Genomic DNA, 16,367 nt, shown 5'->3' with positions numbered 1-16,367 from the left:
AAATTTGTCAGTAACATGTGACCTTGTACGAGCTGCCTTCCCTCTCTGTGTCTCAATTTCCCAGAATGACTAAAAACACCAGTTGAAAATGAGATGGTCCCAAGACCCTTCTAACTTTAAAATTACATTCTACAGAGAAGAGTCTGTGACCTGGTAAAAAAGCAGACCAGATAAGCTTTATGGTCTTTCCAGCTCTTGTTCCATAATTTATACAAGATATAAAAACTGTGCTGCCCAGGAAACATATTTGACAGCTCTTCCTGTTACCCTGTTCGCCTGGCCCAGCCAATGGGAAAGGATAAGCTGGCTAAGGATTAGGTCTGGAGGCCCCTGTGTGCCCTCTACTCCCTGCCCCCATCCAGCTGTGAGATAAACAACACTGCTAAGCTTGGGGCAAAGTTTCCAGCTCTTCAGAGAGAAAAGCAGCTTTAAGAGGTGTCAAGAAAAGTATCGACTGCACCTAACCAACTCTGAGGCCTATCTTTTCTATGAAGAGACCTAGCTTCCTAGGGAGACAACGTGAGGGGATTTTAGCCCTATCACCATTCCTTCCAAATTACTCTCCACATATTAACCAGTTATCTTTATTGTTTTTCTCCCACAAAGTCCAATGTATTTATTTGACTATAACAAGAAACATATTCTTTGCCACGTCATTCCCATGCTTTAAAACCTTTCATCACTCCCTTCTGAGAGAGGAAAGAATCCACCTCTTCAGTTGAACCTTCCAATCTGACCCAGCACACCTGACTGATATGTCTCACCCATGCCCCATACCCTCTTGGCACAGAGAAATATTCTCTTCCCAAACACATAGTTCTCTCTAAAGACTCCAAGTCAGTTGTTCAGGCTTCCTTTGCCCAGGATGTTCTGTCTCTTCTCTGTCTGGATAACTCCCATTAATGTCTCAAGAGGAGCTGAAATGAGGAAGCTGCAGGGATCTGGCCTCCTTACCAAGCTGTACTGAAGGCTCCTTCCCTCCCTCCTTCTCTGATTTAATCACATTTTTCTGTAGATTTACAAAGCACTTGCACATACTTCTCACGGTATGATGAGACTGAGCAATGTAATCTTTGTTGTTGTGTCCCAATTTCTTTCTTTCTTTTTTTTCTAAAGATTTTTTTGATGTGGACCATTTTTAAAGTCTTTATTGAATTTGTTACAATGTTGCTTCTGTTCTCCATTTTGGTTTTTGGCCACGAGATCTTAGCTCCCTGATGCCCCACATTGGAAGGCGGAGTCTTAACCACTGGACCACCAGGGAAGTCCCAATTGTGTCCCGATTTCTAGCAGACAGATGTCATTAACAAATGTTTGTTTGAGTGCTGGAGAAGCAGCCCTGAGCTCCTCTGTGAAGGGTGGAGAGAGCTCAGTAGCCCACCCCAGTTTCATTTCTGTATCGTCAAACTGGAATTCTGGCCAGGTAACAGCTAGATTTGGGGGCTGAATGAACAGCTGGAATGTGCTGACTGAAGCTACACAACGGGGTGTCAACCTAATGACCAGACCTGAATTACTGAGCTTGGGTGGCCCACACCCGGTAACTGCTCTTTTCACGCTGGCAGGGTGGGACCTTGGGGAAATCAAGTTCAAGAAGGCACAGTTTTGTATCATCAATAGATAGCTGCGTCTGAAAAAAATAGTTTCTATTCTTAAAATGGGCTTCAAGAGAGTCCTTAAAACCAAAAACTGAGGGTAACCTTGACAAAGGAAACGTCTGTTAGGAACAGGGCAGTTCTGGTTTACGCTGCCGCCCTAGGACATCAGCCTCTTTGGGATCTTGACAAGAATCACTACCGGGTCCGGCCACATTTACGATTCACTCATTCACCTGCATGACCTGCTCCAGGCATACCTTACATCAAACTCCCTCATCAACCCCAAGTTACAGGCCCGGGGCAGGTTCACTTCCCAAACCAGAAAGTTCCCTCTGGCCGAAATGTTCTCTTCTCCCCCACTCCCAACTCAACCATTAATACCATTCAAACCCCTCCAAGTCTAAAGCAACTACGCTGTCCTCTCTGCAGCCCTGAATCAGAAGCCCTCACTCCCTCTCTGGCCCCCTTAGAGCACCATCACGTCACATTCTGCCACGTGATTACTGTCTTTTCCCTGCGTTTTTGTAAGTTCTTTAGGGAATTTAGAGTTCCTAAGGGACTATAAAAGAGACCTTATCTTACTCTCTGACCACAGAACTCAGCACACATTTAGAGAGTCAATTACACTCTGAGCTTAGAAATAGAGAAACTGCTGTCACTTCATTATTAAGTGGTCAGGAGACAAAAGATCATCTAATAAGCACGTTGTAGAGCTAGGGTGACCCAGGATGCTCCGGTTCCCAGACCAGCATGCTAGAACCAGTGATTCTTAACATGACCGGAGCTGACACACTCTTTATTAAAGGCTGTTCAGTTATTTATTAATTCCTTTTACTACCTCTTATCTTTTCCATCCCCACTTAAGGGGGGAAAAATAGGGGGAAGGAGCATACATGAATCATTAAAAAAAATCAAAATTAATTTTTTTAAGATTGAGTCTTCTTAAAGTTAGTAAACAATTAGTGTTAAGAATAATTTATATACTTCCTTTGTTCTCATCTCTCCGGAAACAGTTAGGTGGAGAAACAGTAGGAAACTGTGTGTCTAATTTGCTTGCTTATAAAATTTCCAAGGAATGTATAGCTAGTTATGCATGTAACAAAAGCTCCAATGTATGTGCCTTTCTACAAGATGCCTCAGTCTTTAGATTAATGTCTATGGTGTTTGTCCTGCCTCCCCAGATGACAGGATTCACTGCATTTCCTTTAGCTGCCACGGAAATCTCTGAACGGTCACATTCGGAAGCAGCCCTTTCTGATGAAAAAAGAATTCCCAACATAATACTGAAAAGGTTCCCCCTGAGCAAGCCCCTCGGCCTGGGTTCCGCTTGCTGATCTGACCCTACCAATCCAGGGAGACAGTCCAGCGAGGCCCTGCTGAAATTAACCAACCTAAAAGGCCCTCTTTGTCACCCCAGTGAAGTAGAACAAGTCAATTCTATACCAAGTGCTTTGGTCAGGCAATAATGGACTTTTCTTTCCTGCAGTAGATCAGCTGACGCCAGTAGGTGGGAGCTTGGCCAAGTCATAACTGGCTGTTTCCAGGGAGCTGGGCATCTGAAAGTCAGCAGTGCTCTCCCACTGCTGTGGGCACTCAGAGTTTTCATTTGCGTGATTACAGGAGCCAAGGATGACAGGTTAACGGCAGTTCCCCCCCGACCCCTTCTCCTGATAGGGAGCTGTCTCTATACAAGTTCCAGTTTCTCTTTGCTCCTAAATGGCTCATTTCCACAGACTACATTAAACACAGGAAAAAATCTCCTATCTCCAAAGAACTATTGCCACCCAAAGGTGCTACGACCTCTCACCCAAAAGTCTGTGAGAGTTAGTGGAATTTTCTGGACTCTGCCTGTGTGCACCGTGTTCCCTGAGGCTGCCGCACACTGCAAGAACTCCACCCCAGGCCAGAAATGTGCAGCTGACTGATAAGGCGGACTCCACAGAGAATGCCCTGGGCTGTTCCCAGCCTTAATGGGATTAACACCTTTTGAGAGCTAGAAAGGAAGACTTTGGGAAATGTGCCATTAAAAAAAAAAAAAATCTCCAACTATACCAGCCTATCTATCTATTCCACTAACTGCCTAAAAACCGCAAAGGAGCCAAATTCCAGGACAGCAATCAACTGACTGCTTATCTCAACTCTGATTTTGTCAATCAGGTCTATGCTTGCGGCTAACGAAGGAGGGGAGATGAAGGGCTAAATGTACTCTCTGTTTAAGGACAGCTTCCCATTTAAGGGAACTGAAGAAAAAAGGTCATATTTTGGCAAATAATTATTAGAGAAGACTGGCTATTTTTAAATGCTGCTGCAATGCAGCAGTCAAAATGTTAGCTGCATCATTCAGCAAGTAATGTGAATTGAGCACAGAGGATAAAACAGGAATTACAACTATGTCCTCTATTGTAATAAATAAAAAGAACTTGTCAGCATTCTTACAATACAGCTACATCTCTGAGAAGAAAGCCAAGATATGAATCTTGGCTAGAAAGTTCTGGTTTAATCCAAAGTCATGCATGAGAATGACTCCTCATAACCAACACCAACTTATACACATTATCAACGGAAAATGATTCCTACAAAAAAAGCTAGCCATTAATTAATATCTTTGTCTTCTTGACAACTGCCAACAGACAGCTGTTCGAGGCAGTTCTTGGTATGTACTTAGGGAAGTTTTTAAAGCCTTACCCTCATCCACAGAAGCTATAAGGCCACTGTGCAAGGGGAGGTGTCTGTCTCTGGAGGGCGGGGAGAGGCAGTGGGTGGGAAGGACACTGTTAAGCAACAGAAAAGACTGTGGAGACACACACTTTCAAACCAAAGGTCAAACGCTTCCAACTCTGCTCACTTGGCACCTGCAGTGAGTGAGTAGCTTAGGACACCCTCACGCAGATCTTGGAGACTGGAAGAATTCACTAGTCAGAGCTTCCTTCTGGAACCTCAGAAGAGAGTAAAACTTGTGAAGACAAGAGGAGTATCTACTTGGAAACAAAGGTCTGGGAGTGCCGACATCTTAGCGAGCTGAATGTGGCAGACAGGGGCGTTTGGAACACTGCAAGATGAATTCAGACCTCAGGCAGGACATCAGATATATTGTTTCGCAGGGAAAGGGATTTTCAGGATGAAGAGTGCATTTGGCTCTATGGAAAAATTCATAAACATCACCCAGAGCAAAATGTCAGAGGAACCATCCACCAGTTCTGTTTTTGTTGCTTAGTCAGAGCCCAAAGGTGCAGAACCAACAATGCCCTTTTTCCCTGGCTTAGAAAGCCAGCATATTTTACATTTCCAAAGCAGGAGAACTACATCCACGGATGCGCAAGGGCTCCCTGAGAACAAAGCACCAAAGAATTGGTGAGCACCATAAAATTTGATGCCAACTGATTCTCAGATCAAGTGAATTAAGTCAAAACCAGCTCGGCTGCAGATTTTAGTGGGAGACCTGAGGGTAAGCAAAGAGGTAAATAATGTATAAATTAAGAATTTTAACCATGGAAAAACCAGAAATATTTTTGCTTAAACCACATTCCAATCAGGATTGTAGATCTGCACGTCAGCCTTCAAATTGATTAATTCATTTCAGCTTGTTAGCAGGATTCTGCAGAGGTGAGCAGGGATTTAGCTTAAAGAAGCAAAAGATTCATACTGCACTGCATCAAAATCCAGAAACGCCAAGCAAGGTTGAGAACACTTACTTCTGAATGCCTCCCAAACACTACCTTGCTGCTACTTACCTTTTATAACCTGTAAAATCCAGATGAGACGTGTTTAAGTGCAAAATATTGTTACTGAGATTCAAAACAGGAAAAAGGTATATAACGTGCCTATTTTTATAAACCTTGTTTAAACAATTAACCCGTCTGATTTATAAAAGGGCTTGCCTTGGATTTATCACCCATAATCACTAGAAATTTGCAGAGCTTATATTTCTGCTTATGGGATATCAAGACATTAATTTTAAGCATTTTTCTTTCTGAAAAAGGTCCAATTTAGCAAACACTCAAAAACTGTACACAAATAAAAACATGGGTAGTGAGCTTTTTTATAAACAAGGAAATGCAAGTTCCGTTTCATTATAAGGATTGTGGCAAAAAACGTAAATCAATGCAAACAGGAAACAAACCCAAGTTTACAATATTTGTCAAATTGAAAAACACTATTTTTACATGTTTTCAGATTACTTTTTCTAAATATCTAAGATAATGTGTTTAGTCCCTTGGTTTTTAAGAATCAAGTAACCATCAATAAAAAAAATTAGCAAACAGTACATGCAGACACCAGTAGGGTGATAAGAAATTAATATATTCATGCCTTAAAGAGAGGAAGGTAAAAAAACAAAGGCTTTGGAAATTTTAGAATAAATCTACTAAGACTTTTGTTCATGTAACACCAAAGAAAACAAACAAAAGCCCAAACCCTAACCAATTTGCTTAACAGGTCATGCAGGCAGGGTTTTTTCCCCCTCTCTTTGCATCATTCAACCTCTTTGACACATATGTGTCTTCACTGCAAACCAGGCAAAACCGAAAAGGTAACACATTTCCTGCATGCTGGTCAAATACCTGGGCTCTGCGTTTACGAAACGATGACAACATGATGGAAAAATGTGGCGTCTGAAGAGGGAGGGGGAAGAGCAAGATAACAAGCTTCTAAGGGCAAACTGAACACAATAATTTCACAATGAAGAAAACAGATCTTTAAAAATATATGAATACAGGTAAAAATCAAATTTCAGCTATTTTCCCAGCGCCCTTCTCATTCTACAGAGCTTCTAAACCAGGAATTTAAAGTGCAGAAAGAACCAAGGTTCTCTGGTCTGAGCAGATGTGCTGCCTTGGCCACGTCATACCCTCTTCTGGGTCTCAGTTTCCCAATTTTCAAATAATCCTGAATAATACTAAATATCCCTTTTAACACTAGACGTGCACTCCCCCAATCCACGTTCCGATAAATTAGCTGAGATTCCCAGTACTAGATGATTTCTGTACCCCCTTCCATTCAGTAATAAAATAGCATAATTTCGTGAAGTCATCAGAAACAAGAACGAACTCAAGCTACGAAGATCGAATTTGGGCCTAGTTTACTGGGACATTTCCTTCACAAAATACTATTTCCTGTTCAAAACCCATACAAGAGGAGTATGCAGAAGAGGTGGAGGGAAGTACAAGCGCAGCTGCTCCTGCCCACTGGCCCCAAGCGATCAGTTCTGTGGGCCTCCTCTGCATTCCTGGAGTCGGCATTTGCCATCAGGGCGCTGCATTCTTCTACCTACTCCGACCACAGCTGATGGGCTGCAGCAGACCCACCGCACGACTAGCAGAGTCCTCGCATAGCCCATGGAGGATTGATTACAAGGCCGGATTCGTGCCCACTGTCCTTAGTGCAGGTTCAGCAATGACAGGACTGTGGACTACTCCTGACACCCACGTCTCAGCATCTGCAGTCGCCCCCCACCCCCGCCGCCCCCACGCCCAATGGAAGAAGGCAGGTAAAGGAAAAGCAGAGGAAATTCTAACCCAGGGAACCAAAAGATATACTTAAAAACAGCTCTCCCCACCTAAACCTGTTCATGAGATTGCTTGACAAGCTCATATTGTGAGCCTGTGACATATCAGGTTGCTAATTATTCGATTCCTACAAACGCCCTGCCAAAGACCAAAAGCATATCGGAGAATGTTACCCAGCTGACCGTTTACTGCAAGTCTGCCTCACACCTGTCCAGCAGAGAGGAAATCCACCTTCTGAGTCTCAGCTCTCCATCTAGGTCCCTGGATAACAGCTAACACACTTTCAGGGTCCCTTTGAGTAATACTGGCCCAGTTACTAAAAAAGCCTTACTGTTAATTTCCTGCACAGAGGCCCTTACTGCAGCACGTTTTTATTTTCCTGCAGCACATTTTTAAAACTCGGACTTCAATTTGACCTTTCAAAAGCTGACATTAGCTGCAGACAAAAGGGAAAATACATGACTAGTCAGATGAGTTGGAACCTTGGCTCGATGGCTTCATACAGCTGAGTGTTCCCACCGCTGTTCTTCAGGTTTTCTGTTTCCTGGCTGCAGACACTCCCACCCTTCCATCTTTGACACATTCTGTTTTAGTTAAGTCCAATTGCTATGATGACGCAATTTCTCAACACATTCTGAAAATATTTCATATGGTCTCTCTTCTCTTCTTCCCTAACAGCCATCATGGTAAGTTCTTCTAAAATACCATGATGAAGACAGAACAAAGGGCCTACATAGTCTAGGATCTATTATACAAAAGAGATCTGACAAGGTGTTGGCCAGTTCAAGCATCATCTCAACCCAGCTTCCTGAGCTATTCAAGCTTTTAATTTAAAACATATTCAACCCTTAACCTTGACAAGCCCTTTCTTTAAAATACATTTTAACCCAGTACCTCAGAGACTTTTAAAAGCAATTTTCTTTGGGAAGCATCTAATGAAATTCGCAGGGACTGCTTTCAAACAAAAGGCTGCTCTATCACTCAACACCGACATGGCTGTAGAATTTTTGACAAATAATAATTATGTCCTCGACTCGAAAGACCCGGTCTCGGGGCAAGAAAAAAAAAAAAAAAAAGAACTCTAAGCTATTAAGTTATTCGGTTTGGGTCTCATACAAAGCAAGCGCCGCGCATACCTGCTATTTACAAGCAAATCACAGTTGGGTAAGAAAAATATGTTTATTACAGATAAGAAACGGAGATGGCCGGTCTCGGACCTTTCCGTCCAGAGAAGGCCAAGAACCGCCACACAGGATGAAATTAAGGTCAAAGAGCCCTTTACTCCCGGCTTTTCCTCCTTCAAGGGCTGGGCCGGCACTGCTGGTGGGGATTTGAGAAAAGGAGCTGCACAAGTCGCTCCCCACTGAGGGAAGGGATTGGGGGCGGTGGGGGGAGCGCTCTGCGGAGAGGGGGATGGAGTAACGATCCAGACCAGGAAGCCCCCGCCCCACCTGCCGCAGCCGGATGGAGCAGGGCGGGGCCGCAGCCAAGCTGGGCTGCGGGGAAGGACCCGGCGGCCTCGTCGCCCCCTCCGCCCACTCAATGACATTCCAGCGGCCAGCGCCCAGGCTCGGCCCGGCTGCTCCTCCGCAGCCCACGCACCACAAGCCGGTCGCGGCCGGCTCGCCCGGTTCCCCGCCCGACGGAGGGAGCGGCGAGGCCGGCCGGGCTCACCTGTCCGCGCGCTGGCCCCGCCCTGCCTCAGGGGCCGTCCGGCTCCCCGCCCAGAGGTCGGCCGCCCTCGGGCCTCGCTCCCGCCCTGAGTTCGCCCGCTCCCCCTCTCACCGGCTCCTGGGGGTGAGGGCAGTGGGTGCGTCGGGCCGGGGGTGCTGGAGGAACCGACGGGGCTCAGCGGCCTCCGTACCTCCCCGTTCGCTCCGCAGCGAGTAGTGACGGCGACGCGCGCGCCCCGCCTCTTTTATAGGCGGCCACGCGCGTTCCGGCGGCGGGCGGTCGCGAGCTCGGGGGAAGCGCCGCAGCGCGGCGCGAGGGGCGGGGGCGAGCGCCGGCCAACCAAAGGGGGCGGAGCTCCCGCCTGCTCGCTGCCCGATCACCCGGCGGAAAGGGCCGAGCGCTCGCGGAAGGAGCCGAAGCGGCAATGCGGCGGAAGAGTCGAGCCCCGGGAGGGCCGCGGGAGGGTGGGGAAGGAAGAGTGCGCGCGCCAGGGGTGGGGGTTGATGGTGCAATGGAGTCGCTGCCTCCGCCCAGGCAGGCAGAGATGCTCCAGCCGCACCGCCCTCCCCGCAGCTGGCATCCTCCAATCTTGCCCCTCCCCGCCCTGCAGAGAATCTTCGCCAGCCACCCCTCCGCCCCTGGGAGCCCTTCCAGGACTGCAGCGAAGGGCGGGGCAGGGCCATCGCCGCAGTCTGGCTGGGGATGCTGCGCGTCCCAGCCGGAAAAACGCCCAGTCCCAAAGGGTGAGATCACCCGTGTGTTTTTCTTCCTCCTTCCCCCTTTCCCTAGGAGAAGGCTGGTGCCGGGGCCCCAAGTCAGCCTTCTCTGGTGGGAGTTGGGGTCAAGAAACCGAGGATGATTTGGGGCTCCGGGTTTGAGAAGGTGGTAAGAAAAGGCCGAATCCGATCATAAAAAATAAAGTCGACTAATTTGGTGTTTATGTCTGTCATTCCGAGATTTGAAGAGTTAATAATTTCTTATATTCTTACATCAAAAGCTTTCGGACAGCTCAGCAGTGGAATAGGATGCCTTCGTTGTATTTTATAAATGAGACATTGATTCTACTCGCCATTATTAATTGACCTTTCCTTTTGTACCAAGCACTATGCTATGTGTGTTACCTTTTTAAAAAATCTTTTTGCAATAATTTTATGATTTAGGTATTATTTCCTCATTTTACAAAAGAGCCCTGACATGGAAGCTAGGTCTCTTGCCCTGGATCAGGCAGCTAGCAAGAGGAAAAGCAAGGATTTGAATCCAGGCAGTCAGAACCTTCTCTTAAACAGTGTGCTATACTGCCTTGCCATAGGAAAGGGAGGCATTGTGATGGTGGATGCTGGAATGCTGAGAAAAGAAAAACAGAGGATTTCTGGAATTTCTGTTCCTTACAGTCTTAGCAGTTTAAGGGCCTGGCTCTGTAGCTAGAAGCCCTCAAGTAGGACGCCCTTTCCCCACCCCCATGACAGCTGGGCGACAGCCATAGAGAGTAGCATCCAGATCATTCCTGTGCAGTCAGGCAGACCAGGAGCTCTGCAGCTCAGGAAGGCCTCAGCCTCCTGGTTACCAAGCACTCTCCCCTTTAAATAAATATAAAGGCACTAGGCACTGCACCAGAACTTGGGCCCGGGCCCAGCCCTGAGCTTCTTGGTCCTCAGTAGTTTGGCTTCTTCCCTGTGCCTGGGATCTGTAATCGGGTTTCTGAGCTGCTCGGGCTGGAGCCCTGATAATGAGGAAAAACTCCCCTATTCCCTTACTCTACCAGAGTGCAGAGAAAAGAAAAGGAGCGGCCACACCCCAGAAGCGGCTTTACGGAATCTGGAGGAAAGATATCGGAGCTGAGAGGCATTTCCTGCAATCCTCCATGTAGAGAAAACAGGACCGGGTAACTCCTGCCTGGGGTGTGCATTTCTGGGAACAGCTGATGGCGTCTTCTCCAGTGGGTAGCAGCAAAATGTTTAACCAAATACTCAGCTCTGGGTACAAAATGGCTAACACAATCATAGCTCTCCAAAATTTCCAAGACCGTCTGCTCCAGCAAAGAACGGGGCTCAAGGCTGTGGACAGGAGCTGCAAAAAAGGAAGTAATTTTCTTTTATATCAATCTGGCCTCCTAGTGAAATGGGGGTTTTGCTTTTACCAGGCGCAAAACAGATTTGAGATCTTAGAGACAGCTTCTGTATTGATACAGAAATGAAAGTCTTATTTGTCGATCCTTTGTCTGATCTGAGACGTGGCCAAAACCCAGTGCCTCCAGCCCTGTGTAGTGCCCACCCACTCACCCACCCCATCCGCATTTGGCGCTGGAAATGAGACATTTAGAAAGCCCTTCTTCCTGTGTTCTACTGTCTGCCTACCTCACCTCCCACCAATTTCACCATATGCCTGACACTCTGCTAGGTGTGGGGAAGGAGATGATAAAGCAGACACTGGCTTTCTTTGTTTTCTGAGAGCCGCTCATTCAGAACAAAAACAAAAACAAAAAAGGGCAGCACAGCGGCTCTGTAACCAATCTAGTCATGTCCATCCCATCCTCTTGCAAAGGCGGGGGTACGGTTAGGACTGAATTCCGAGCTCCTTTTTCTTTTTTCTGTTTTCGGCTGTGCTTTGGGGCTTGTGGGATCTCAGTTCCCTGACCAGGGACTGAACCTGGGCCACAGCAGTGAAAGCCTGGAATCCTAATCACTAGGCCACCAGGGAACTCCCCCAAGCTCCTTTTTCTATTCTAGCCGTTCTAGGAAGGTTTGATATGTGCCCTAAGCTTAGGCACTTAGGTAGTCCCAATACCTTTTCGAGTCATTCGAGAGGTCAACCATTGGGAGAATCTCTCTCTTTCTCTAACACACACAAACACACACACACACACACACACACACACACACACACACACACACACACACACACACACACACACGAAAGTTAACAGGCAAGCACCACTCTTTTATCCCCCCCAAGAAGGGAGCCGATTGGGAAGTCACCCTGGCAGGTGCACTGTACTTCTTCCCAGATGAGATTCTGCAGTGTCAGAGCTGGCAAGGAATAGCACAGATCTTCAAAACAGTGACTGGAAGAACCTTGAAGACATTCTGCTAAGCGGAATAAACCAGACACAAAAGGACAAATATTGTATGATTCCACTTACAGGAGAACCCTAGAATAGTCATATTCACAGAGAGAAAGTGGAGCTGGGGTTGCCAGGGCCTGTGGGGATGGGAAAATGGGGAGCTAGTATTTAAGGGGTACAGAGTGGCAGTTTTGCAAGATGAGAAAGTTCTGCAGATGGATGGTGTTGATGGTTAACACAACAGTGTGAGTGTGCTTGATGCCAGACAACTAACTGTACACTTAAAAATGGTTTAAACTGTAAATTTTATGTTAAATTTTAAACTGTAAATGTTACATTACTTTACAATGACTGCCTCTGAAATCAGGGGCCACATTAGAGGAGAGGCCTGATAGCTGCTGGGAGCATGGACTTGACAGGCTGGTTTGCCTAACAGGACGGTACGTGACAGCAGAAATGTGAGCCCCTCACTCCCCTGGCACACCTTCCTAATCCAGCTGGTTTATTTCCCGTATGTACTCTCGCGGGACCACCTTTTAAGCCCCATCAGTCTCTCTCCTTCCTATTCATCCTGAACACACAGAATTAGTTTCATAAACCATGTGAAACCTTCTCAAAAAATTCTAGTAGTGGACTTCCCTGGTGGTGCAGTGGTTAAGAATCCGCCTGCCAACGCAGGGGACAACAGGATCGAGCCCTGGTCCGGGAAGATTCCACATGCTGTGGAGCAACTAAGCCCATGCGCCACAACTACTGAGCCTGTGCTCTAGAGCCTGTGAGCCACAACTACTGAGCCCACGAGCCACAACTACTGAAGCTCACGTGCCACAACTACTGGAGCCCCCGTGCCTAGAGCCCGTGCTCTGCAACAAGAGAAGGCACTGCAATGAGAAGCCCGCGTACCGCAGCCAAGAGTAGCCCCCGCTCACTGCAACTAGAGAAAGCCCGTGCAGCAATGAAGACCCAACGCAGCCATAAATAAACAAATAAAATTCTAGTAGCTTCCCACTGCCTACCGAATCACCCAAACGATTTTATTGATTATTTTTTAATATAAATATTTTAATTAATTTATTCATTTTTGTCTGCATTGGGTCTTCCTTTGCTGCACGTGGGCTTTCTCTAGTTGCGGCAAGCAGGGGCTACACTTCATTGCGGTGCGTGGGCTTCTCATTGCAGTGGCTTCTCTTGTTGCGGAGCACGGGCTCTAGGCACACAGGCTTTAGTAGTTGTGGCACGTGGGCTCAGTAGTTGTGGCACACGGGCTCAGTAGTTGTGGCTCGCGGGCTCTAGAGTGCAGGCTCAGTAGTTGCAGTGCACGGGCTTAGTTGCTCCTAGGCATGTGGGATCTTCCTTGACCAGGGATCGAACCCGTGTCCCCTGCATTGACAGGAGGATTCTTAACCACTGTGCCACCAGGGAAGTCCCCACCCAAACTATTTTAATAGAGATTCCGAAGCCTCCACAAACTTTCCACAGCATTATTTCCTACTGCTCTTCTCTAGGTCTGAGCTTAGCCACTTCCTCAACAGGTTATTTATTCTTCCAACATCATGCTTTTGCTCATACTTTCCCCCTAAATTAGAATGTCCTTCTTTCCTAACACCCACTCCTCATTTCTGACAAATCTTACCCATTTTGAGTTTACGTAAGTAGAACCTTTCTGGAAGAGCAGTTTGGCGATATGGATCAGCATATGAAATTTGCATGCCATTTGACACAACGTTGTATTTAGGAATACAACCTAAGAAGGTAGAAAATATATTTAAGAATGTTAATAACTGTAAAAAAAAGAATAAGAAGCAGCTAGTCACCAACTGAAAAATGGTTAAGATTCATTAATTCAAGACTATATTGGTGATATAGTTCATACTGATTGACTTGAAAAATATCTAAGATGTTACCGAACAGTGGCAGTCAGTTACTTAAGAGCTATTTACTTAAGAGCTGTATTTGTATATCCATGTATATATGCACAGAGATGATTAAAGAGATGTTCACAGTGGGTACCTAGAATAAAAGGCTTTTTGGACTTTTTTATCTCCTTTTAAAAAATTTACAGATAGTTTTAAGTATCTGGATCAAGTACTATCTCAAGATATTTTCTTGACCATCCTAACCTCCAACTAAAGCATTTCAAAAAGTATATTCTCAGAAATACTAGTCCCAAGAGAAGCTCAAGAGTTCCGTGGTAAGTTGGGGAAACAATATAAACTCTTGGAGGTTAATTCAAAGTATCATAGTTAAGGCACCAAAAAGTCCTGCAAGAAAAGTCCTTTTTCTCTTCTTTATAATCTAAACATTTTATTATGGAAGATTTCAAAGATAAACCTAGAAAATGGAATAGTACAATGAACCTCTATCTGCTCATTACCCAGCTTCAACAGTTATCAACATCCTGCCATTCTTATTTCATATAGTACTTCACCTAGTTTACCTTTAACACAGTAGCTGCCAAACTTCTTTGCTGAACTCTTTTTTAGGATCCTGCAGAAAAACTTCCTGGACAAAGCTGACCTAAATGAAATGGAGCTATCTTCTGCACTATGGTAACTTTTAGTTCAAACCATCAAGCACTCCAAGTTTGTAAATCACATTCTCCATTGAATTAAAATTCTACCCCCCAGTCACCTACTTCACTTTAAGTAGGAAGCATTTTGCAAAACCTGTTTATTTTTTAAAATATTTATTTATTTATTTGGCTGCCATCGGGTCTTAGTTGCGGCACACAGGATCTTTGATGCGGCACACAGGATCTTTTGTTGTGGCGCGCAGGCTCCAGAGTGTGCGGGCTCAGTAGTTGCGGCACATGGGCTTAGCTGCTCTGTGGCATGTGCGATCTTAGTTCCCCGACCAGGGATTGAACCTGCATCCCCTGCATTGAAGGTGGATTCTTAACCACTGGACCACCAGGGAAGTCCAGCAAAACCTGTTTAGAGTCAACTTTCCATCCCTGCTACAGGTTGATGGCTTCAAGGTCACCTTGGCATCACCGTCCTGTTTTCAGGGTTGTAGGTTCTAGAGCTTGAATTTGTCACCTCATCAGAATTGTAGGCCTGATTTTGTTGTTGTTGTTTTTTTAAGTGGGGGAGAGGATTATCTTTTTTTTTAATATGTTTATTTATTTATTTTTGTCTGCGTTGGGTCTTCGTTGCTGCACATGGGCTTTTTTCTTTAGCTGCGGTGAGCGGGGGCTACTCTTCTTGCGGTGTGCAGGCTTCTCATTGCGGTGGCTTCTCTTGTTGCGGAGCATGGGCTCTAGGCGTGCAGGCTTCAGTAGTAGTAGCATGTGGGCTCAGTAGTTGTGGCTTGCGGGCTCTAGAGCTCAGGCTCAGTAGTTGTGGTGCATGGGCTTAGTTGCTCTGCGGCATGTGGGATCTTCCCAGGCCAGGGCTCGAACCCATGTCTCCTGCATTGGCAGGTGGATTCCCAACCACTGCGCCACCAGGGAAGTCCCAGCAAAACCTGTTTAGAGTCAACTTTCCATCCCTGCTACAGGTTGATGGCTTCAAGGTCACCTTTGGCATCACCGTCCTGTTTGCAGGGTTGTAGGTTCTAGAGCTTGAATTTGTCACCTCATCAGAATTGTAGGCCTGATTTTGTTGCTGTTGTTTGTTTGTTTTTTAAGTGGGGGAGAGGATTATCTTTTAATTTTGAAATAATTTCAAATTTGTAAAAAATTACAAGAGTAATAGAAAGAAATCCCATACAACCTTCATCCGGATTCCCCAATTTGTTAACACTTGACCACATTTGCTCTATTATTCTGATGGTATATACTTACACATACACACACACGTGTAGATATTTTCCCCCTGAATCATTTGAGAATAAGTTGCATGCCCAGTCACCCCTAAGTACTTTAAGAACAAGTACTTTTATTTTTATAACCACAATACAATGATCAAAGTCAGGAAATTAATGCTGACATAATACTGCTATCTAACATACAGATCTTATTCAAGTTTTGCTAATTGTCCCAACATCCTTTACAAGACAAACACACAGAAAGATCTTTTTTTTCCTGGACCAGGTTCCAATCCAGCATCATGTACTACATTTAGTGTAAACATCCTGAAGGAGCTAAAAGAAAAATGTTTCTTGAATACATCATCTGTGTAGACTGATATTTACAGTAAATGGAGCCTGGCTGTAAACTAGATATTATAAATTCCTCTATAATGGGTGTTTCTGTAAATCCATCACATAGCTGGGAGACCATAGCTCTCATCTGCTTTCTGCAGGTCCACAGGACCTAGTATCAGGGATTCATTAACGGCACAGAGAAAAGGGAAGTGAATGGCCAAGCCTGATAAGGCACCTGTGGGAAGCTCTGTAGCTCTTTTTTCCTGGCACTGAGATAGAAGACATCCAAACCTAATTACGTCACTGCTATCACCACAGGAAGCTTGAGAAGTGGGGGAAAGCTCCTAGCATGTGGGTGGGAAACCTCCAGAACAACTCCATTCTTCTATCCAAGGGATGTGTTGGGTTTCTCTCCCATTGGAATTTCCAATTCATCATCAAATT

The 16,367-nt window shown here is 45.7% G+C and overlaps 1 protein-coding gene across 8 annotated transcripts in view; it reads right to left on the bottom strand.

Annotated features, from left to right (window-relative positions):
• SPTAN1 (spectrin alpha, non-erythrocytic 1) overlaps positions 1 to 9,041 on the bottom strand; it is a 59,802-nt gene extending 50,761 nt beyond the window's left edge. For 4 of the 8 annotated variants that reach the window (XM_057548502.1, XM_057548506.1, XM_057548509.1 and 1 more), the window contains exons 1-2: positions 8,888 to 8,988; positions 6,158 to 6,208 (exon numbers count right to left, since the gene is read on the bottom strand). In XM_057548502.1, coding sequence (XP_057404485.1) covers positions 6,158 to 6,190 — 33 coding nt within the window. In that variant the 5' untranslated portion in view covers positions 6,191 to 6,208; positions 8,888 to 8,988. Of the gene's footprint in view, positions 1 to 6,157; positions 6,209 to 8,776 lie in introns of all 8 variants that reach the window. The other 4 variants (XM_057548508.1, XM_057548510.1, XM_057548503.1 and 1 more) reach the window with 3 other exon arrangements.
• Between the last annotated feature and the right edge of the window lie 7,326 nt (positions 9,042 to 16,367).

Source organism: Balaenoptera acutorostrata, chromosome 6 (assembly GCF_949987535.1).
Source record: "Balaenoptera acutorostrata chromosome 6, mBalAcu1.1, whole genome shotgun sequence".
Taxonomy (NCBI): Eukaryota; Metazoa; Chordata; class Mammalia; order Artiodactyla; family Balaenopteridae; genus Balaenoptera; species Balaenoptera acutorostrata.
This window is presented reverse-complemented; position numbering and strand designations above follow the sequence as displayed.